This window comes from Phodopus roborovskii, unplaced genomic scaffold, assembly GCF_943737965.1.
Source record: "Phodopus roborovskii unplaced genomic scaffold, PHOROB, whole genome shotgun sequence".
NCBI classification, from domain to species: Eukaryota; Metazoa; Chordata; class Mammalia; order Rodentia; family Cricetidae; genus Phodopus; species Phodopus roborovskii.
This window is the reverse complement of record NW_026126567.1, coordinates 13,616,340-13,641,704: the sequence shown is the minus strand read 5'-3', so window position 1 is coordinate 13,641,704 and position 25,365 is coordinate 13,616,340. Positions and strand designations below refer to the sequence as shown.

Genomic DNA, 25,365 nt, shown 5'->3' with positions numbered 1-25,365 from the left:
TGAATTTCAAGATCTCACTGTTTTTTTCCACAGAGTAGTATTCCATTGTGTAGATGTGCCACATCTTCTTTATCCATTCTTCAATTGAGAGGCATCTAGGTTGCTTCCAGGTTCTTGCTATTACAAATAATGCTTCTATGAACATAGTTGAACACATGTCTTTGTTGCATGGATGTGGGTTGTTTGGGTATATGCCTAAGAGGGTGATTGCTGGGTCCCATGGTAGACTGATTCCCATTTTCCTGAGGAACCGCCATACTGATTTCCAAAATATCTGCACAAGTTTGCACTCCCACTAGCAGTGGAGGAGTGTTCCCCTTTCTCCACATCCTCTCCAGCAGGAGTTGTCATTGGTGTTTCTGATTTTAGCCATTATGGCAAAAGTAAGATGATCTCAAAGTTGTTTCTATTTGCATTCCCCTGATAGCTAACGATGTTGAACACTTTCTTAAGTGCCTTTCAGCCTTTTTAATTTCCTCTATTGAGAGTTCTCTATTCAGTTCTGTACCCCATTTTTAAATAGGGTTATTTGGTGTTTTGTTGACTAGTTTCTTGAGTTCTTTGTATAGTTTGGAGATCAGCCCTCTATCAGATGTAGGATTAGTGAAGATCTTTTCCCAGTCTGTAGGCTGCCATTTGATCTTGTTAACTCTGTCCTTTGCCTTACAGAAGCTTCTCAGTTTCAGGAGGTCCCATTTATTAATTGTCATTATCAGTGTCTGTGCTATTGGAGTTATGTTCAGGAAGTAGTCTCCCATACCAATTTGTTCTAGGGTACCTCCCACTTTCTCTTCTAAGAGGTTCAGTGTGGCTGGATTGATCTTGAGGTCTTTGATCCATTTGGACTTGAGTTTTGTGCATGGTGACAGACATGGGTCTATCTGCAGTCTTCTACACACCATCATCCAGTTGTGCCAGCACCATTTGTTGAAGATGCTTTCCTCTACTCAATGTAAGCTTTTAGCTGTTTTGTCAAAACTCAGGTGTTCATAGGTGTGTGGTTTAATGTCAGTATTTTCCATTCAATTATGTTGGTCTACTTGTCTATTTTTATGCCAATACCAGGCTATTTTCAGGACTATAACTCTGTAGTAGAGCTTAAAGTCGGGGATGGTGGTGCTTCCTGAAGTTCCTTTATTGTGCAGGGCTGTTTTCACTACCCTGGGTCATTTATTTTCCCATATAAATTGATTATTATCCTTTCAATGTCAGTGAAGAATTGTGCTGGGATTTTAATGGTATATCATTGAATCTGTAGATTGCTTTCGGCAAGATTGTCATTTTCATTATGTTTATCCTACCTATCAAAGAGCATGGGAGATCTTTCCAATTCCTGGTATTTTCTTTAATTTCTTTCTTTAAAGACACAAAGTTCTTGCTATATAAGTTTTTCACTTGTTGTGTTAGCATTACCCCAAGATACTTTATGTTGTTTGCGGCTAGTGTAAAGGATGATGTTTCTCTGATTTCTTTCTCAGCCCCTTTATCATCTGATTGTGTGTGTGTGTGTGTGTGTGTGTGTGTGTGTGTGTGTGTGTGTGTGTTTATCTTGTATCCTGCTAGTTTGCTGAAGGTGTTTATCAGCTGTAGGAGTTCTCTGGTAGACTTTTTTGGGTCGCTTATGTAAACTTTCACATCATCTGCAAATAGTGAAAGTTTGACATCTTCCTTTCAATTTGTATCCCCTTGATCTCCTTTTGTTACCTTATTGTTTTATCTAGAACTTCAAGTACAATGTTGAAGAGATATTGAGAGAGAGGGCAGCCTTGTCTTTTTCCTGACAATTTTCAGGTCATACTTTGAAAACCTATACTCCATAAAATCTGAAAATTCAAAGGAAATGAACAAATTTCTGGATAACTATCACTTACCAAAATTAAACCAAGAACAGTAAATAACTTAAATAGATCTATACCCCCTAGTGAAATAGAATCAGTCATCAAAATCCTTCCAACCAAAAAAAGCCCAGGGCCAGATGGCTTCAGTGCAGAATTCTACCAGACATTCAAGGAAGAGCTAATACCAATACTCCTCAAATTGTTCCACACAACAGAAACAGAAGGGTCATTACCAAACTCTTTTTACGAGGCCACAATCACCTTGGTATCCAAGACACACAAAGACACAGCTAAGAAAGAAAACTAAAGACCAATATCTCTGATGAACATTGATCAGAAATAGTCAATAAAATACTGGCAAATCGAATCCAAGAATACATCAGAGAAATCATCCACCATGACCAAGTAGGCTTCATCCCTGGTTGCAGGGATGGTTTATCATACAAAAAATCTATCAACGTGATCCACCATATAAACAAACTGAAGAACAAAACCACATGATCATCTCCCTAGATGCTGAAAAAGGCCTTTGACTTAATTCAACACCCTTTCATGATAAAGGTCTTGGAGAGATCAGGGATAACAGGAACACACCTAACCATAATAAGAGCAATATACAGTAAACCAACAGCCAACATCAAACTGCATGGAGAGTGTAAGTTGATTCCTCTGAAATCCTACACTTATTTTTATTGAGTTTTCCACATCAAAATATACATATTTCAGGATAAACACAGAATAAAAATAGGTTGATTTCTTGGACAGTTTGTTCTCAATTTTTACTTTTAAAAACAGTTCCATTTTAAGACTAAGACAAAGTATTTATTACATAGATTTGTTTTAATTTTTTCATGAAAGAAACCTATACTCAGTATTTAATAAAACCTTAAGATTGACATCTATATTATGGAGATTTACTTTTGCAATAGGGCCATTTAATAAGTGTATTTTGAGCCAGATATTGGTAGTGCATGCCTTTAATCCCAGCACTTGGGAGGCAGAGGCAGAGGCAGAGGCAGATCCCTGAGAGTTCATGGCCAGCCTGGTCTACAGAGATGGTTTCAGGACAGGTTCCAAAGCAATACAGAGCAACCCTGTCTCAAAAAAAAAAAAAAAAAAAAAAAAAAAAAAAAAACAAAAAAATAAAAAATAAAAATAGGTGTATTTGTGAACCTTCATCAGTGGTGAAGTCTCCAGGATACAGAACAGAATGAAGAGGGCTAATATTTGTGGAAATCCTGTGGATTTTACCTTCTTTAGCACTCCGTAGTTTCCAAGAAGTCTTGCCCTTCTTTTTTACTGAGATCTTTGTTCATCATTCTATTCCAGGAATCAAATAAATAAAAAATATTAGGTGAGTGGACATACAAGTGAGACATAAATTTTTTAAGTATGTAGGTAACATTTATCTATACTTCATAAGCTAGTACACATCTCCCTTAAGTATTCTTTCAGATTTTCCAACATATTTGTAAAGCCCATTCAATTATTGAAAACTTAAAATATTCCCTGGGTATAGACCTTCAAATTTACTTCAGCCAAGTCACATGCAGGTTGTTCATATATATAGTAATCATAGGAACACTACAGACCTTAACAGGTGTCAATGCTGGTTACATGGGTAAATACAAGTGAAATTCTTTTAAAAGACTTTTAATTTTCCATGTGGATGAAATAGGAAATGTTTATTATATTCTTCACTATTCACCAGGTCAAAGGTTGATGTTTTAAGAAACAAAATTATTTCATCAAGTCCTCTGGTAAATAATATATGCATAGTCTCATATCTACAACCATCACCATCAAAACTTTGTATTAAAAGTTTTAAGGGTCTAGAAATTACTTAAATTTAGGTATAATAACATGATTGTTATTTTATCAGTTATGGATGTGTCACAGATACTTGGGAAGATTTAAATCTGATAATGTAATTATAGTGATAATGCTTAACAAATAACATGTAAGATCACTAGGAAAAGAAGAAATGAAACATTTGGCTTCAAGTGATTTGGGTTGCATATCTATTTCTTTTACTACCACTCTCTGATTATATAGATTCACCAATATGTTTCCAACATTCTCTGATTATGTATTTTCATAAATATATTTCTAATTACATAGAACATATATGTAAATATATTGACTAGAAAGATGATACATACGAAATATTTGCCCAATTTTCTGGTATGCAATATAGAAACTATGCATTCTAAGTCACCTATTATATGAAATGATAGAAAAATAAACACTTTTTTCAATGACACACTTATATCAATGTGCTAGGGAATTATTACCTAAATACTTAAGCACTTGTATTAAAATTATTTTTGTAAAAGCAAATGTGTATCTTATAATAAATATTCATGTATTATCAAACATATTAGCAAAATTAACCAAAACATTCTAGTCTTGACCTTATCAAATTACAATCTATAAGACTACCATTTAAACCTAAACCATTTCAAAATCACACATCCTACCTTCCCACAAAAATACACCAGCATAAGAGCTCACCTTTTCTCTAGATCCTTGACAGTGTCGATAAATGGAAGATTCAAAGTCTCCAGCAGAAAGTAGAGGTTGACTGATGCTACTATGGGTATTATCCCACAGAGAATCACAGGAAGGTGTATAAAATACTTCCTAGTAATAAGTACTAGTGCAGACATTGTTGTTGCTATTCGGGCAGCAAGGGCATAAATACCAGTTATAGTTGACCTTTAAAAATAGACCAGAAATGCAAAACTTGAACTACAAGCTTGGTATTATTGTCATATTCAGTAGAGATACAAAATCACCTACAGTCGATGTGGGTTTTCCCAGCCTTCACTGATATTAATACTGTCTGTATATCAAACACACACACACACACACACACACACACACACACACACACACACACACATATATATATATATATATATATATATATATATATATATCCCAATGCCTTCTATAGTCCCATGAAAAGCATTATTTCCATATGGACACGGATTTCTGTTTTTCTTGGGCATACTATAAGGTTTTTAAATATACAGTTTTTGTTGTCCACAGAATATGCATCCTGATGTTATTTTTAGTTTTCTCATCATTCCTAGGCATATACTCAAAAGATACACATTCATAAAAGAAGGATATTTGTTCAACTATGTTCATAGCAGCATTATTTGTAATAGCCAGAACCTAGAAGCAACTTAAATACCTCCCAACTAAAGAACAGATGCAGAAAGTGTGGTACATTTACACAAAGGAGTACAACTAAGTGGGGGGAAAAATGGAATCTTGAAATTCACAGGCAAATGGGTGGAACTAGAAGACACCATCCCGACTGATGTAACCCAGTCACAAAAGACAAACATGGTATGTACTCACTCAGATATGGTTTTTAGACATAGAAAAAAGATTAGCAGCCTATAATCCATATCGCCAGAAAAGCTAGGAATCAAGGAGAACTCCAAGAGAGACATACATGTTCCTTCTGAGAGGGGGAAAGGGAAAAGATCTCCCAACCAAAATGGGAGCATGTGGGGAAGAGAGAGGGAGTTAGGAGGAAGAGGAGGGGAGATGTGGGCATGAGGGAGCAGAAAGATTGAGTCAGGAACTATCATAATACAGGGAGCCATTATAGGTTTGAAGAGAAATCTGGCACTAGGAAAATGTCCAGAGATCTACAAGGATGACCCCAACTAACAATCTAATCAATAGTGGAGAGGCTACCTTAAATACCCTTCCCCAATAATGAGATTGATGACTACCTTATGTGCCATCATAGAGCTTTCCTCTAGTAGCTGATGGAAGCAGAAGCAGACACCCACAGCTAGACACTGAGCTGAACTTCTGGAATCCAGTTGCAGAGAGGGAGGAGTGATGAGCAAAGGAGTCAAGAGCAGGCTGGACAAACCCACAGTAACTGCTGACCTCGGCAAGAGGGAGCTAATGGACACCAGACTGATAGCTTGGAAACCAGCATAGGACTGACCCAGATTCCCTGAACATGGGTGTTAGTTAGGAGGACTGGGCAGTCTATGGGGCCTCTGGTAGTGGATCATATTTATCCCTAGTATATGAATGGACTTTGGGAGCCCATTCCACATAGAGGGATACTTCCTCAGCCTAGACATATGGGGGAGGGCCTGGGAACTTCTCCAAATGATGTGACAGACTTTGAAGACTCCCCATCAAAGGCCTCATCCTCTCTGGAATGAGAGTTGGTGGTTGTGGGGAACACAGGAGGATGGGAGGGTACAGGAATTGGGATTGACATGTAAAACAAACTAGTTTAAAATTTCAATTTAAAAAATAATCAATAAAAAAGGCAAAACAGATATTGTGTCACTATCCATGGAGTACAATATTAGGGTTACTTGATAAAAATAAGGTGAATTAAATTTAAAATGAACAAGAATAACACTTTAGTGCTTAGTGCCCAATATTCATTTACTCTTTTATTTATACTAAAAAAGAAAATCTGAAATCTATCTAGACTTTAAACTTACTGTTTTCCTTATTTTTCTTTTTAGGTAAGTTTTGACATAGTATATGGACTTTTGTTGAAAACTTTAGCATAAGTAGTTTAAAAATTAGAGAGTCAATACCTGACTAATGGCACTTTCTTATAGAAATTTGAAAGATGAAATGTGCAAAAAAAAAAAAAAAAGTGAAATCTGAAGAGTAAAGGAAGTCTTCACCCTTCTTCCCAATGTCTTTGGCACAAGAAGGCAGCCTACACAATACCAAAAGATAAATGTAACACCATCCCAGCCACAAAATTTTGACCTGCAATTATGTCCTGCCTGCAAGATATACTAAGTAATTAGTAGCACAAAGCTTGTGGAAATAAGGAAACAATGCCTGATTTGATGTAAGACCCACTCATAACCTATACCAAAAATCAGAGACTAGATAACAAAAAAGTAGTGATAAAATGACTCCTAATGACATTCTGCTATGTTCATACATCAGTGCCATCTTTAGTCATAATCAGAGACGTTTCTTCCAGCCCCAAATGGAAACAAATACAGAGACCCACAGTCAGATATTCCTTAGAGAGAAAGAACAAGAAACCTTGGAACATGAAAACATTTTCAAGACAGTATCTTTTCAAACTGTGTACACAAGGGTTCCTTGAGCCATCAGAGACGCAAAGCAATAGGCTAAGGCTGGTTATTATTTTGAAAGATAGAATAAGAAGACAACAGTAGTCTGTGTGCTGAAATTTGTATATGACCATAGTTTTCAAAATATGATGATGGAGAGGGACTTGGGAAACGTTACAGAGTACTACTCTAACTGCTATCTAAATGCTAACCATTCATCTCTGAATATTGTTGGAGGACACTCTCTATTTTGTGTGTTATCTTAAGAGGTGTTGGGTTTATTTAAGATGTTTCCATACATATGTAATTATGCCTTGTTATTATTAATCTCTCCTCCCACCCCCCCTCCTCACCCCCCATCACCAGGTTCTTCCCCCAACAGCTGCTCCACCTCCTATGTTTTGAGTCACATGCACCCCATTGCTCTCTCTTTCTTTCCATGCCCCTTGTATTTTCTACTTTTAATGTTTGTACACAAATACATCCACACCCACAAACATACACACCATCATATTACACATATCCCACTTGCCTTTAGACAGACTGTGCTGGATAGCTTTGTCTCAAAATGACACAAACTAAAGTCATCTGAGAGGAGGGAAACTCAATTGAGAAAATCCTTCCATAAAATTTGGCTGTGTAGACAAGACTGGTTAGTGATTGATGGCGGAGTTCCCAACCCATTATGGGCGGTGCCATTCCTGGGCTGGTGGCTCTGGGTGCTGTAAGAATAAAGGCTGAGCAAGCCATGTAGATCAAGGCGGTATGCAACACCCCTCCATGGCCTCTGTATCAGCAGCTGCCTCTAGGATCCTTCCCTGTTTGAGTACCTGTCCTGACTTCCTTTGATGGTGAACTGTGATGTAGAAGCATGAAGTGAATAAACTTTTCCCTTCCTGAGTTATTTCACTCATGGAGTATCATCACAGCAATAGTAACCCTACTAACAGCAGGTAGTCCAAACTAAACATCAGAATGCACTTTGGAACTAAGCCACAATATATCAAATAGACCTAACAGACCATGATAAACTAATCCAGCCTACAGAAATGGTTCTTCTCAGCAAACCATAACATCTTCTCTAAAGCATAATAAATGCTAAAAATGTCATTTAAAATGACACCTAATTTAGTCATCTAAAATTTCTAGAAGCTTCTAGCAGTATCCAAGGTGAAGCTTTGCAGTTTCCTTCCTTACCTGAGCACTGTTGGAGTCAGTTCCTGGATGTATGCTAAAATTATACATGTAAAAGCTGCATAAGATCCTCTTCCCAAAAGGAACATAATAAGGCGCAGGACACGCATGTCTGCAGATGATGTGAAGAGGATAAAATGATTATCTTGTCAATATTCATTGGTCTCTGATTCAAACGGATTGCAAATATTTTCAGAATATTAAATGCTAAGCCATTACCTGGAAACAAACACTCTTTTTTATTGGAAATATATTTTGATTATGGTGTCCCCTCCCTTAACTCCCACTATGGATCCTGTCTACCTCCCCAACCATCCAGGTCTACACCCTTTCTTGTTCTTTCATTAGAAACAAAATAGATGACACTACTTTGGGGACTTCTCAGAGCCACTCTGAATGCAGGGGACCTGCCTATCCACGCAGGGCCACCCGTAATTCCCACCTGCTTGGTCTCTGACCCCCATCTCCAGTCCTTTGCTGGAATCACAGGCCCCTCCCAGAGATCCGCCTATCTCTGCGGGTCCACTCTGAGTTTCTGTGGGCAAGATCCTTGACCCACAAAGCAGGGCCTCTGCTAAAGAAAGAGGCCTGGTGGGGGGAGTGCCAGGTCTATCGGTGCAGAAACATCCCCAGTATCAGCCCAGCTTTTGTCCTCTTCTGCCAGCCATTGGCTAGAGGTGAGTCTGGGCCCAATTGGGGAGGCCTCTCCCCTACAACCTCCCCTCCCCTGCCAGGGAATTCCCTGGTTTGGCCCAGGATCCTCCTGCTCCTGTGTCCTGTCCCCATAGAGAGCACCCTTAGAGCTCTGATACACCCCCACCCATCCCCACCGTGAGCCTGCCCCTCCCTACCCTGTGCCCTACCCTGCCCACTGTCCTACCACTCTGGTTGAGCACTGGGACAGAGGGTGGAGCCAACAGCCCACACTACTTCGGGGACTTCTCAGAGCAACTCTGAACACAGGAGACCTGCCTATCCATGCAGGACCACCCGTAATTCCCACCTGCTTGGTCTCTGACCCCCACCTCCAGTCCTCTGCTGGAGTCTCAGGCCCCTCCCAGAGACCTGCCTATCTCTGGGGGACCACTCTGAGTTTCTGCAGGCATCTTCTACTGGATCCTCATCCCTGACCCCATCCCTGGGTCCCTGTCTGCAGAGACCTCCTATAGAGCTTGGACCACCCAGAGCTATAGATATTGAACCTCTGACCCACATAAGCCCACAGGGAAGTACCATAGAGAAAGGGAGAGAACCCACCAACACCTACTGGAAGAAGCTATGGGAAGACGGCAATACAAGAAAACACATAACAACAGAAAGACAAGCATGAAACCACCAGAATCTAGGGAATCTACCCCAACTAGAACGGAATACTACAAAGCAGAGGAATCAAAAGGGAACAACTTAAAAATTACCGTCATAAAAATGATACAGGCCCTCAAAGAAGATGTGAGAAAATCCCTTAAAGAAATGGAAGAAAAAACAAACAAAAAAGTAAAGAAAGTACAGAAAACAAAGAAAAAACAATTAAGCAGGTGAAGGAAACGGTTTAAGACTTAAAAACTGAAATAGAGAAAATAAAGGCAACACAAACCGAAGGAATGCTGGAAATAGAAATACTGGGCAAAAAATCGGGAACTACAGACTCAAGCATAACCAACAGAATTCAAGAGATGGAAGAGAGAATCTCAGGCGCAGAAGATAAACTAGAAGAAATAGATTCATCGACCAAAGAAAATCATAAATCCAAAAAATCCTTAACACAAAACATCCAGGAAATGTGGGACACCGTGAAAAGGCCAAACCTAAGAATAATAGGCATAGAGGAAGGCAAAGAAGCCCAGCTCAAAGGTGCCAAAAACATATTCAACAAAATCATTGAGAAAACTTTCCCAATCTGAAGAAGGACAACCCATGAATGTACAAGAAGCATACTGAACCCCAAATAGGCTGGCCCAAAGAAAAAAGACCCCTTGACATATAATAATCAAAACACCTAGCATACAGAATAAAGACAGAATATTAAGAACAGCCAAGGAAAAAGGACAGGTAACATATAAAGGCAGACCTATCAAAATTACACCTGACTTCTCCATGGAAACCCTCAAGGCCAGAAGGTCCTGGATAGATGTTCTACAAGTATTAAGAGAACACGTATGCAGCCTAGGCTACTATACCCAGCAAAACTCTCAATCACTATGGATGGAGAAAACAAGATATTTAATGACAAAACCAGATTGGAAGGAAAACTCCAACCCAAGGAAGGTAACTACACCCACAAAAATGTAGGCAACAGATAATCTAACTACACCAGAAACCAAGGGTAAAGCAGAACAAATATATTCACAATACCACTGCCAAAAACAAACCTAAAACAAACAAGCATGAACAATCAATGGTCCTTATTCACCCTCAACATTAATGGTCTTAACTCACCTATAAAAAGACACAGGCTAACAGAATGGATAGGAAGACAGAATCCATCCTTCTGCTGCATACAAGAAACACATCTAAGCTTCAAAGATAGACAATACCTCAGGGTAAAAGGTTGGGAAAGATTTTCCAATCAAATGGAACCAAAAAGCAAGCAGGCGTGGCTATCCTAATATCTAACAAGTTAGACTTCAAACCAAAATTAATCAAAAGATATGAAGACGGTCATTTCGTATTCATTGCAGGAGAAATCCATCAACACAAAGTCTCAGTTCTGAACATCTATGCACCTAATACAAAGGCACCCACATTCCTAAAAGAAACGCTACTAAAACTCAAAGCTCATATAAAACCTCACACACTTATAGAGGGAGACTTCCATACACCACTCTCAACACTAGACAGGACCACAAATCAGAAACTCAACAAAGAAACAAAAGAACTAACAGAAGTTATGTCTCAACTGGGGTTAACACACATCTATAGAACATTCCATCCAAACACAAAAGAATATACCTTCTCTGCTGCTCACATAAACTTCTCTAAAATCGACTTCAACAGATACAAGAGAATAGGAATAGTCCTTTGTATCTTATCAGACCACCATTCTTTAAAATTGGAATTCAACAACAACACAAATAGCAGAAAACCGGCAAACTCATGGAAAATGAGCAATGTGCAATTGCACCATACCTTGGTCAAAGAAGAAATAAAGAAAGAAATTAAGGATTTTCTAATATTCAATGAGAATGAGGACACAACATATCCGAACTTATGGGACACCATGAAAGCAGTGCTACAAGGAAAGTCCATTGCATTAAGTGCCCATATGGAGAAAACAGAAGATAGTCACATAAGAGAATTAACAGCTCAACTGAAAGCCTTAGAACAGAGAGAAGCGAACTCACCCCGTAGGAGTACACGCCAGGAAATAATCTACTTGAGGGCTGAAATCAACAAAATATAAACCAGGAAAACAATACAAAAAAAACCAATGCAATGAAGAGTTGGTTTTTTGAGAAAATCAACAAGTTAGACAAACCCTTATCCAAACTAACAAAAAAGCAGAGAGAGAACAGGCAAGTTAACAAAATCAGAAATGGAAAGGGGAACATAACACAGAGGAAATTCAGATAATTTTCAGGTCATACTTTGAAAACCTGTATTCCAAAAGAATTGAAAATTCAAAGGAAATGGACAAATTTCTGGATAACTATCACTTAGCAAAATTAAATCAAGAATAGACAAACAACTTAAATAGACCTATAACCCACAATGAAATAGAAGCAGTCATCGAAAGCCTTCCAACCAAAAAAAGCCCAGTGCAGAATTCTACCAGACATTCAAGGAAGAACTAATGCCACTACTCCTCAAACTGTTCCACAATATAGAAAAAGAAGGTTCATTGCCAAACTCTTTTTATGAGGCCACAATAACCTTAGTACCCAAGCCTCACAAAGACACAACTAAGAAAGAAAACTACAGACCAATATCCCTGATGAACATTGATGCAGAAATACTCAATAAAATACTGGCAAATCGAATCCAAGAACACATCAGAGAAATCATCCACCATGACCAAGTAAGCTTCATCCCTGGATTGCAGGGATGGTTTAATATATGAAATTCTATCAACATGATCCACCAAATGAACAAACTTGTAGGGAGTAAAGTTATTCCTCCTGCCACCAGTCTTGTCCCACTGCCACACCAGCCCCAATTAATACACAGAGATTCTGTATATGATATAATTCTGTTGGCCAGTTACTAGTTTCTTATTGGCTAGCTCCATCTTAATTATTAACCCATTTCTGTTGATCTATGTATTTCTCTTACATTCTTCCTCCTTCCTCTTTCCTCCTTGTCTCCTAGTCCCGCCTATCTTGCTTTCCTATTGGCCAACAGTGCTTTATTCATTAACCAGTATGAGAAACATATATACATAATGGCATCTCCCATCACAAACTGAAGAAGAAAAACAACATTATCATCTCCCTAGATGCTGAAAAAGCCTTTGACAAAATTCAACACCCTTTCATGATAAGGATTTGGAGAGATCAGGGATAACAGGAACATACCAAAACATAATAAGAGCAATACACAGCAAATGAACTGCCAACATCAAACTAAAATCAGGAACAAGACAAGGCTGCCCTTTCTCTCCACATTTCTTCAATATTGTACGTGTCCTAGCTAAAGCATATGACAACAAAGGAGATCAAGGGGATTCAAATTGGAAAGGAAGAAGTCAAACTTCCACTATTTGTAGATGGCATGATAGTTTACAAAAGTGACCAGAAAAACTCTACCAGAGAACTCCTACAGCTGATAAACACCTTCAGCAAAGTAGCAGGATACAAAATAAATTTAAAAAAAAATCAGTAGCCTTACTTTATTCAGAAGATAAAGGGGTTGATAGAGAAATATCACCCATTAAATAGCCACAAACAAAATAATCTTGGGGTAACACTTACCAAACAAGTGAAAGACCTATATAATAAGAACTTTGTGTCTTTAAATAAAGGAATTAAAGAATATACCAGAAATTGGAAAGATCTTCCATGCTCTTGGATAGGTAGGATAAACATAGTAAAAATGGCAATCTTGCCAAAAGCAATCTACAGATTCAATGATATCCCCATTAAAATCCCAGAACAATTCTTCACTGACCTTGAAAGGATAATAATCAACTTATATGGAAAAACAAAAGACCCATCATAGCCAAAACAATTAATGAACTTCAGCAGGTATTACCATCCCCGACTTTAAGCTCTACTACAGTCCTGAAAGCAGCCTGTTATTGGCACAAAAATAGAAAAGTAGACCAATGGAATCGAATGGAAAATCATGATACTAACCCACACACCTATGAATATCTGATTTTTGACCAAACAGCTAAAAGTATACAATGGGAGGAGGAGAGCATCTTCAACAAATGGTGGTGGCACAACTGGATGATGGTGTGTAGAAGACTACAGATAGACACCATGCTCAAAACTCACGTCCAAATGGATCAAAGACCTCAACATCAATCCAGCCACACTGAACCTCTTAGAAGAGAAAGTGGGAGCTACCCTTGAAAAAAATTGTTACAGGAGACCACTTCCTGAACATAACTCCAATGTCACAAGATCGACAATTAATAAATGAGACCTCCTCAAAGTTAGAAGCTTCTGTAAGTCAAAGGACACAGTTAACAAGACCAAACAGCAGCCCACAGAATGGGGAAAGATCTTCACCAATCCTACATCTGCTCAACTATGTTCATAGCAGCATTATTTGTAATAGCAAGAACCTGTAAGAAACCTAGATGCCCTTCAACTGAAGAATGGATAAAGAAGATGTGGCCCATCTAGACAGTGGAATACAACTCTGTGGGAAAAAAACAATAGAATCTTGAACTTCATAGGCAAGTGGATGGAACTTGAAGAAACCATCCTGAACAAGGTAACCCAGTCATAAAAAGAGAAACATGGTATGTATTCACTCATATATGGATTTTAGACATAGAGAAAGGATCACCAGCCTATAATTCACACCACCAGAAACTAGGATACAAGGAAGAATTTAAGAGATTCATATAAAGTCCCTCACAGAAGGGGAAAGGTACAAGATCTCCTGAGAATATGGGGAGTTGGGGGGCAGTGAGTGGAGAGGGAACTAGGAGAAAGAAAAGGGGAGGAGAGGAAAGCACGTAGGACTATGAAGATTGAGTCAGTGGAGGAATAGACAAGATGAGAGAGAGAGAGAGTCCATAAAAGAGGGTGCCATAGTAGGTTTGAAGAGAAAACTGAACCCAGAGAAATGCCCAGAGACCTACAAGACTGACCCAAATTAACAATTTGAGCAACAATGGAAAGGCTACCGTAAATGCCCTTCCCTGATAATGAGATCAACAAATAACTTATCCAACATCATGGAGCCCTCATCTAGTAGGTGATGGAAACAGAAGCATATACCAACAACTAAACACTGAGTGGAACTGGAATCCAGGTGCAGAGAGGGATGACAATACCAGGCAACAGAAACACATAGAGACAGCTGACTTATACAAAGAGGGGCTAATGGGCCCCCCCAGACTGATAGCTAGGAATCCAGCATGGGACTGACTCAAACCCCCAGAACATGGGTCTCAGTTAGAGGCCTGAGCAGTAAGGGACCTCTGACAGTGGAACCAGAATGTATTCCTGGTGCACAAAAGGACTTTGGGAGCACATTCCCCATGGAGGGATACTCCCATAACCTAGAGACAGGAGAGAAGGCCTAGTCCCTACTCCAAATGACTTGAAAGATTTAGATGACCCCTCCTGGAGGGCGTAACCATACAAGTGAATTTGGTGAGGATGGGAGGGTAGGTGGCTTGGTGGGGGGATGAGAGGGTGGGAGAGAGGGAAAAAGGGAAGAAGGGACAGAGGGGGAACTGGGATTGATATGTAAAATGAAAATAAAAATAAAAAAAGAAGTAGTGGGACAATCCTAAGCTATAGGTCAAGTTTTCATAATTAATAAAAAAAAAAAAGAAAGAAATCTCATTAGAGAAATCTATACATTTTAATTTTGATTGTCTTGTGGAAATATTACTTGTAATGCTTGTATCCCTTCCCCTGTTTTTATATAAATAATTAAATGAATGTTATAATAGGAAATTTCTTTTAGAATAAATATTAAGAGCTGAAAAGACAGTTCAGCAGTTAGGAGAACCTACTGCTCTTGCAGAGGGCCCACATCACACAGGTTATGACCAACATTCTATAACTCCATTTCTAGGCTACCCAATGTGTCTGTCCTCCTAGGGCATCCACACTCACTTGTCTATACATTCATACATAGCATGCAAATGTGTACACACATTTGTAATTATAAAAAGTAAATATTTAAATAAATGTAGTCTAGTGCTCTTCTATGCTTACATACATGAATATACATTTATAATAAGATTCTAAACACTGAGGAAATCTCACCTTCAGGTAGAAATATTGTGATGATAATGCAACTTCCAGTTACAAGGAGTAAAAAAGCAATTGAAGGTCGACGTCTTATGTTTTTTAATATAAAATATGTGAATAATTTGCTGGGTATGTCTACCACTCCTAGGAGAAACAGATTCAGGAAGATGTTCTTTCCCAAAATTTGAATGTCCAAAAATATAACATAACCACTGAACATTTCTGCAAAACTGGAAGAAAGCATACAGAGGCATTTAACCAACTGGGGCATCAAAACATTTTATTATGGTGTGTGTGTGTGTGTGTGTGTGTGTGTGTGTGTGTGTGTGTGTACATGGGATCATTATTTCCTTCAAATATACAACTAAAACCAAATATTCCAAATATGGAATGAGATGGAGTTTTATATCACAGAAGTTACTTGGAATAATACATGAAATAACATATTGATAATTATCAAATTATCAATAAATTGAATATATTTTATGTAATACATTTATATTAAGAAAATTCTTAACTTAGTCCACTGATCTGATAGACTCTTCATCTGAAGTTGGTTGGGATTCAAAGTGAAAATAGACAAATATATTCCTAAAAGATGTGCAATTTCTTGAAAATCATATTTGTTTGGAGTTTAACATCTTTAAAATTATTGCTTTACAATTTTGTTAGAATTTAAATATAATGCACTAGCCAGGTGTTAGTGATGAACACCTTTAATCCCAGCACTCAGGAGGCAGAGGCAGGCATATCTCTGTGAGTTTGAGGCCAGTCTTCTCTACAGAACTAGTTCCAAGATAAACTCCAAAGCCACAGAGAAACCCTGTCTCGAAAAAACAACTACAAATACACACACACACACACACACACACACACACACACACACACGTATATAAATTATCACAATTTTGAAAATTTTAGGCTTATTTTATAGTGCATTGTGTGTGTATATATATATATATATATATATATATATATATATATATAATAAACCTTAAATTTTCAAAATTGTGGTAATTTTTAAATTTGAAGTTATTATATCATATATATCCATTATAATTACTATATAATAATTATTTGTATATAATATATACCATTATAATTAGTAGAACAAGTTAATATATGTGAGCAATGGGTCAATGTATTTTCTGCTGTACTTATTAAAATGATCTCATTTTAAGATTTAGTAATAAAATTTTATGATTATAAGCTGCTACAAAGATTAGTTTTCTGAATTCATTTTACATATAAGAAACATAAATATCTCTCATTCCATCATATATCACACTGACTTATATTGACTTAAATAATGTTGTTTTATTCCTACAAGTGTTTTTTCTGCATGTATCTCTCCATATGCAGAGGTTGTAGAGGGTGTGTTGGATCCCCTAAAACTGGAGTTTCAGACAGTTGTTAGTTGCCATATGGTGGCTGGAAACCAAATGCTGGTCTTTCCTCTGGACGGGTAACAAGTGTTCTAAACCTCTGACTTATCTCTTATTTTAGGTAAATAATTGAAAAAGAAACACAGGCATGAGTATTAACTCAGAGCTGAAGGAATAAAGATAATATAAAAATCTATGTAGCAGTGTTCTTATTTAATATGTACTTTTTACAAAAGGCTAAAAATAGCCACTTCAAAAAATAAGATTACCTCTTCAGTTGTGGTGATATCTTGCTTGTGCAAATAAAACCTGTCTGAAAGTCAGAGAATAGAGTTTATTACTAGCTAACTATTGAGTCTTTTAGGTCTGTACAGACCGGCAGGAAGTAAGATGGCTGGGCACAGTCAGGAAGTAAGATGTCTGGGTGGAGAGAGGATCTGAGCCAGAAGAAACAGGAAGTCACTCCCTTGTCTATTGAGACACTAGAAGGTAAGATGTGGGTGTGGCTTGCTGCTTCTTCTCCCTGATCTCTCAGCATTCTACTCTATATTTGACTCCTTTAACATAAAGTTACGGTACAATTAACTTATCTTTTAATTTCCATACATCACATTTCAATTTTTACCATATATAATAGCCTGTTCACCCAGATTATTTAATGTGCTTAGTATGTACATATACTAAAAATATCATGTTTCTGCAGAGTTCTTCTGATGCCTGTTCCTCTATTTATATAAAATTGTGATGAGAAGTATGAAGTTGTTTTTAGTGATCATTTTTGGTATAGAAAAGCCTGGGCTCAAAATCTGCCTCTTGCAGCTCTTGATTGAGTCTAAGAGTTTATTGTGCAAGATGTCCATATTTAGGAAAGTCAAATAATTTCTCCTGAGGTCCTGAGGTCATTTTCTTATCCTGAAATTTAGACTAGAAGTAAATTCACTGAAAAAAAAAAAAGCTATAATTTTAACTTGAGTTGTCTTGTGGACAACTCACTTGCAGTGATCTTTCCTCCACTGTTTTGATGTAATTGCCCAATGTGCTGCAAAGATGTACATTTGGAACACCTGAAGATCAACAAAGGTCAAAAGTTCATGCTGCTTAGCCTTGAGAAAAACTTGAAATGAAATTAGTGTGGATTTTATTCCAATGCCATGCAGTTAAGTTTACTGCATTTCAGTGTGAACAAAACTGATCGATTTAACTCAAAACCTGTTTGGTCCTCCTCATTATTTGGTGACTTACTTCAGGTCTAAATACCTTTTTAATTTTGTGTTTATATTTCTACAGTCCCTGAAAGTTTCAAACATCCCATGAAGCATTTTTTTAAATGATCCATTAAAGTTGCTTTCATCTTTCCCTATGCATATTTGTCTTTTGGTTTCTAATATCTTGAATAAAGGGAGGGATGTTTGTTTACCCCACACATTCCTCAAAGGGTGTAACATGATGCTGAAGGAGTTGACTGAGTGCTAGAATAGGAAAGAGTAAACTACTCACATTATACTGGAACTACAAAGCACTGTTTTACGCATAATGGGATTAATAATGATGTCCTTCATTCTGAAACCTTTACTGGTTGAATTCCCATCTTCCTTAAGTTTAGATTGCAAAGCCTTCAAGAAATAAAGACCAAGTCAAAGTATTTAGGTGGAATAAAAGTTTGAAACAAAACCTCACAAATTATAATCCATTCCTCTATGCTGTCTTATACCACCAATAATTACCTCAGGAAGCCAGAGCGGTGTGGATTACTCAAACCATTGAAAGGGAGAGTAAGACTGGCAAAATTGCTTAAGGTGATTAAAAGTTTTTGCCACCAAGCCAGATACCTAGACCTATCAGTCAAAGATTTTAGAAGTAAACGTTCTACCATCATTTTACTAAACCAGGATAAATTGCAAACCATATTCTAAATATTTGTACTTATACCTATAAATACAGTTATAATCCCTGATCAAACGAATTCTCACTGCAAAAGACAGAAACCATTACAGAAAAACCATGGTTGGTCAAATACAAAGAATAACTGATCATGAGGTTCCCAACTGCTATTGATACATCTATTTCTCAACTCTAACAGTTTAGGCTTAGGCAACATTGAGGAAGAAGGAGAGAAAACATAATAAGAGTTAGAGAGAGGATCAGGAAGTTTGATGAACTACTGTGTCTCATGGAAACAACAGGGGAGCATTACCCATAATATCTGAACAATATAGCTGCCTAAATAAGACCAGGACTAGACCAACAACAATAGACATGCTGACATGTCTTTCTCAGGGTCCCACCAAGACATAGAGCCTTAGGCAAGGAATTATGAAAGAGGGAGAATTAATAATCTCCGGGGAATGAGTTTTCTAATTGGTTATACAATACTGTATGGTCATCCTTGAAATCATATACGTGTAAGTAATAATAAATAGACTGAATAGATAAATATGTAGCAACAACAATTAAAGAAAAATGAGACAATGAATTCAAGAGGGAGCTGGATGGGATTATCATTGGAGAAGTTAGAGGGAGGATATTAAAAGGGGAAATGACATTTCAATTTAAAGAGACATTTTAAAGGGGTAATACTAATAATCGTTTTAATATAAGTCTATCCCAAATTCTTCTTGTTATTGGGTGTGTCCTTCTTTATATTTATTTCTCTTATTGGTTGATGAATAAAACACTGATTGGCCAGTAGCCAGGCAGGAAGGATAGGCGGGGCTACCAGGAGAATTCTGGGGGAGGACATGGGGAGTGAGCCACTAGTGAGACACCGTGTAGCCACCAAAGGAGTAACAGGTTCAGAATTCTCCAGTAAGATAAGGCCATGTAGAAATACACAGATTAATAGTTATGGATTAATAATTAAGGCAGACCTAGCCAGTAAGAAGCATAAGCCATTGGCCAAACAGTTTATGGTTAGTAAAAATCTCTATGTGTTTATTTGGGTCTAAACAGCTGTGGGACCAGGTGGGACAGAAACTCCATCTAGAGGGTAATAATAATATTTTTAATATGAGTCTATCCCAAATTCTTTTAGTTATTGGGTATGGTTATCTATAATTACACTGTGTTTTTTAATAGTTGATAACAGTAAGAAATTTAAAGATAATTATAATATGATTTTAGCACCTCAGTAGTTAGATTATGTGCAATGTCTTTCTTCCCATTGATGATGGCAATTCTTCGTAGTTCCTTTATTGCTTGTTCTGTTTTCCCAGTGACCATTAGCCACCTGACTGATTCTGGCCCCCAGCTGTTAAAAAAGATGATTAGAAATGACAGTCATATTAAAATCCAAAGACATATCCAAGAATATGTCTTCTGCTCTGATCCCTTCTGCCAATAGGAAACATTCCAGTATTTAACCATCCCTCAATTTCTTCACGAACTCCACTGTCATACCCTGTTGCTAAGCCTTTTAATAATTTTTCAAAGCTATGAAGACAACAAAATTTTTATTCTTATAGAGGAGTAAAGACTCCATTATTCAAAATTCAAATGTGTTTCATTGTATTCTAATTCAAAAAATTCTGCCACTTCAAGATGTGACTCTAAATTGAGATTCACAAATTTTTAATACAAAATGTTATCCATTTTAAATTAAAAAGTACTATTAAATTTTATATTGTTTATTTAATACAGTGTCATATTTTTTTCCTGAGAAGACTAATTAAAACTGGAAAGGATACCAGAATAGCTGCTGTCAGGGAAAAAAGAAAAGAAAAAGACTGTTTTGCATCTCCTTAAAGAGTGATTTGGAAGATCTACTTTCAGTCCTCTCTGAGCTTGGCTGCCATGTAAGTGGATTTTCCTGTGGCTTGATCTCAACAACGAAGTGAAAAACCAAGTGATCCATAGATGAAATTTTGAGCCACTATTCACGTAATTTTATAAATTAACTGAAGAAATTAGCCTATTATTGTTTTTTCTAAGACTTTTAAATTTATTTTTCTGAATATAGAGCCTAAAACGGCACCGAATAAATGAGTAAATGACAAGATATTCCTCAGTAGACATAACAACATCATTGCATGTTACAGTCATTGGAGTTTAGTACATATATCAAAGTGCACATACCATAAAACAATGAAAAAAATGATGTGGGGCAAGGCAACAGTAAGTTGCAGCATGTGCCAGTCTGAAAGCATATACGCTAATCCCCCAAACGAAGCCTGGCCGATACTAAAGGATAGTCCACTGAGAATTATGACTGAGCTGTGCCACTGCGATGAGGTTTCTTCTAAAACTAAAAGAGAAAAGAGTTCTGTAACAGTTTGCATTTCATTAGTGTGCTAACATAAATGACCTATCGTGTCATGGGGAGGGGTCTCTTATGGACCATCATGAAGGGAACTAGAGAAATGAGGGCAGGAACTTGGAGACAAGAACCAAAGCAGAGGCTTTGGAGAAGGATTGCTTCCTGGTTTGTTCTCTGTGGCTTGCTTGACCTGTTTTCCATGGCAGTAGGGCCACTCACAATAGGCTAGGCCCTCCTAGACCATTAATTGATCATTAATTAAGAAAATGTCCCTCATATTTGCCTACAGTCCATTCTGATGGAGGCATTTCAGCCGAGTTCCCCTTTTCCCATAAGAGTCTTGTGTCAAGTTGACAAAACCAACTAGCACACTATCCAACAATATTTATTAAAGATGACTTTAAGCACAAAAGACAATGCAAGTGTATAGATCAGGGCAAACTTACCCAGGACAATAGAGTTGCTTAGAATATTACTTATGGAGGCAGACAACAGGAATCTTAAAACACAGTAAAGGGAGAAATTTGACGCAAAGGCACAGCAGGAGCCCAAAATTCCATAAGCTAAGCAAGAAAACACCAAGAATGGTTTCCTTCCAAACCTAGAGTAACAGTAATTATAGTGAAAACTCAGACAACTGATTATTTACACATTAGCACATTCCCAAAGAATCCTTATTACTCTTAGATCCTTGTTTTCTGAGATCCTATACCACCATAACAAAACAGTTAAGTCACATATATCTACATAAATATCAATGTACAGTCACTATCATTATGTATCTAATAAAGCACATTTCTCTATTTCTGATCTTAGCCAGAACACTGATTATATTCTAAGTTATTTTAAAGAAGTGTGTGTGTGTGTGTGTGTGTGTGGTGATGCATGCAGGTACCCATGGAGACCAGAATAGGGCATCTGAAATGAATTGTGGTACTCTGAAAGATCAGCAAGCACTCTATCTACTAAGCCGTCTCTCTAGGCTTACCATTTTGTTACCACTGTTTTCTTTCTTCCAAAGAGTGTTCACACAACTAATTGAATTCTATCCTTCCTTGTAACTTGAAAAATAAAAGGATCTGAGACATATATTGGGGTTCAAGCTTCAAGCTGACCATCCGAGAAGCGAAGCTGCCAAGCCACCAGACCTTAACCTCTACCCAGCTGAAATGGCAATGCTGTCTCCATGAATTCTCAGAGGCAAACACTCTCAGTTCCTGTCTCCTCCTTTTATTCATTTCTCTGCCCAGCCTTATAACTCCTGTCTCTACCTCCCAGGTGCTAGGATTTTAGACTGATTCAATCTCTTGTAGCCCTGTATGGCCTTGAACTCACAGAGATCCATCTGCCTTTGTCTCCTGAGTCCTGGATCAATAGTATGGCTGCCTTGATATTTTGGTCTCCAGTGGCTTCAATAAATCATAAACAATACATCACTATACTTCCTTGTTAATATTAATGATTAACATAAGCTAACAACATTACATTATTCTAAATCCATTTGTTTTAAAATCTGCCTCATTATTAATCTAGCTGTATTTATCTATTCTTAACTCTACACTTTTCTTTCTAGAAATTTTACTAGGCAGTCAGCATACTAAATTGTTTTAGCCTACTGTTATAAACTTTCCTATAAACTTGAAGAAAATGAATTTTCATAAATGAATAATTTAAATATATTATATAACTTTTAAATGTGAAAATGCACGTAACTTTATTAGCTGCCACAATTTTCTGACCATCCTGTACACCAAACTTATGAAGAAAATGACAATTCAAGTCTTACAAATCTAGCTTCTTGACTATTTCTCTCATTGCTAAATCTATGCTATTTTTTTTCATTAATCATACTTGCTACATGGATTTTTGTCACACTTTTGCCCCCCTTACCTTTTTCCCCATCTACCACCTTTCAATTCCTTATGGGTCAGTTCAATGTTTATATCAGTTGAGAGCCTGAAATATTAATTTCAATCTTCCAAAGCTTTGTATGCTTTTGAAAACATATCCATCATGTATACTGTATTCAATCTACCTAGATTCTTTCAATGATCACAATTTCAATAAAAATGTATAGTCTTTCAAGTCAGTTTTATACATGGTTCTTTGTGTAAAAAAGAAAAAAAAAAGAAAAAAAAGAAACTTACCTGTCAGAAAAAATGCCACATATGAGACAAGACACCAAATGTCCTGTCATAGTGATGGTTTGTGCATAGTATTTGAATGATTGAAAATCACATACTAAATCCCACTGTAAAAGATTAATTAAAAAGTCATAACATGAATAATTATATATAGTATTTGAAAAGATGCCTCAATTATAACCAGATAATATACATGATGATAATGAAAAGTAGTCTATAATTGATTTTTAATTCTGACAGTGTTACTTCCTTGGTGAATTATGGTTAAACATGTGATTGGCCCTAGAGCAGAGCCTACTTAATACAAGTCAAAAGCCCAGGGTTAAAGTGATCATAGGCCATAAGGTGGAATCTGTTATTGTTACTTTACTCAATGCTTATAATGTCAAATTGCCTCCATGTGATTTGAATGAGTCCAAAGACTCCTGTGTTTGAATATGTGGTTCGGAGTTGGTGGAACAGTTCAGGAAGAATGAGGAGGTGTGTCCCTGTTGGAGGACATGTGTTACTGGAAGTGGAAATTGAGGTTTCAAAATTAAATTCCCAATGCTGCCATGTGGCTGTAGATCAAGTATGAACTCCCAGATGTTCCTTCACTCCTCCATTATGGACTCTGATCCTCTGAAACCATAAGCCAAATTAAACTTTCTTTAATGAATTGCTTTGGTTATAGTGTTTTATCACACCAAAAGAATAAACTACAACACTTCTAAATATTTATGTGTATACATATAAGCCTAACTGCTCTTGATATTGCCCCCAAGAAGCTTCTTTAAGCAGTAGGCAGCACTAAATGGGGAGGCATATAATTAGTCAATAGCTTAGAAAAGAAGACTGACTGTTAAACCCTAAATATAGCATATTTACATCTCTGTTAACCACCAGCAGCCACCAAAGCTCAGGGGAAATTCTATATTCTGAACATACTATAGCTATCTAATTCATGAAGTCACAGGAGCTATGATTACCTACTCAAGATATGCGAAATATAAAACCAGCCCAAATTCCAGTATAGATATAGATGGCAACCTTCAGAACCCACTCCTTTCAGAGCAATTATTTCAGAGAACTTATGATTTTAAGTGTTCTATGAATTCATTGTCATCCTTTGGAAACACTCTAACTTTAAATAGATGTTATCTTTTGCAGAAAATTAGACTTTCGAATGATTATATTCAGATGATGGCATTAACAAGAAATTTCCCTAAAAGCATGTTATAAAAATGACACTTCCTTAAATATTAATAAACTGAAACATAAAGCTGCTTAACAGTAAATACTAGATCTATATTTTTTTTACCAAAATAAGCCAAGTCCTGACGATACACTACTAATCATAATATCTCAATGCAATTAGTACATCCAGTTAAATGTTTAGTAGAATGATAGATAGTGTTATCATCATGAGGAAAAATACACATGAAGTATAAATATAGGAATGGAAACATGTGTCAATGATAAAAGACTACAAATCTTAACTTTGAAGCTATATTTCTGTTACAAAACTATATGAAAACACACACACACACACACACACACACACACACACACACACGGCTTCATATACCCTTCCAAGGTCTCAATATTTTGTGAAAACTGTCTTACATCTTGTTGCTTGGTCTCAGGGCTCCATAGTCAATTCACTAGACATCACTAGATGTAAATATCTTACCTCAGTAACAATGGTAGAAGTGAAAACACTGCGGTCATATGTCCATCCATCAAGGCATGGCTCGGTCTCAAGCTCTGTGTTGTTAGAAACTGATACATTGGAATCTAAGAATTGCCACTGAGTGTGCCGGAAGCGTCGGCATTGCTCAGGTTTCTGATTTGGGCCCATTGGGATAGAGACCTTCAGTAGAGCTTCAGTAGTTAAGTTCATGGTGACATTACTTTCAGATTTGGGATAGTCAAGAAGTTTAACACTGCAATGATGAGCAGGGATGGCTGCTGTAAAATTCTCCATGAAGTCATGAGAGGATGACACCAAAGACAAAATGATGTAAACGACAATCCTCAAAATCTGGAATCTTCCACTGTCACCTACATGGTGTATAATTTCATCAAAGGCCATGGC

The 25,365-nt window shown here is 37.1% G+C and overlaps 1 protein-coding gene across 1 annotated transcript; it reads right to left on the bottom strand.

The window, feature by feature from the left end:
- Positions 1-3,094: 3,094 nt before the first annotated feature.
- On the bottom strand, positions 3,095-25,365 carry LOC127235310 (solute carrier family 22 member 22). The gene is made up of 10 exons (XM_051202551.1): positions 24,961-25,365; positions 23,292-23,395; positions 21,591-21,745; positions 20,964-21,132; positions 20,016-20,139; positions 18,390-18,505; positions 15,523-15,737; positions 8,132-8,240; positions 4,353-4,556; positions 3,095-3,158 (listed from the first exon to the last, which is right to left on the bottom strand). Exons 1-10 carry the CDS (start codon positions 25,360-25,362, stop codon positions 3,095-3,097), a joined length of 1,662 nt encoding a protein of 553 aa, XP_051058508.1. The 5' UTR covers positions 25,363-25,365.

Bases quoted from the DNA above. Each gene is read 5' to 3' on its own strand.
- LOC127235310 (XM_051202551.1), bottom strand. From the start codon at position 25,362: ATGGCCTTTGATGAAATTATACACCATGTAGGTGACAGTGGAAGATTC. The intron at 20,140-20,963 runs GTATGTGCACTT...CTTTTTTAACAG, and splicing joins ATTTTTTTCATTGTTTTATG to CTGGGGGCCAGAATCAGTCA. The intron at 18,506-20,015 runs GTGCTAAAATCA...TATTTCTTGAAG, and splicing joins CACATAATCTAACTACTGAG to GCTTTGCAATCTAAACTTAA.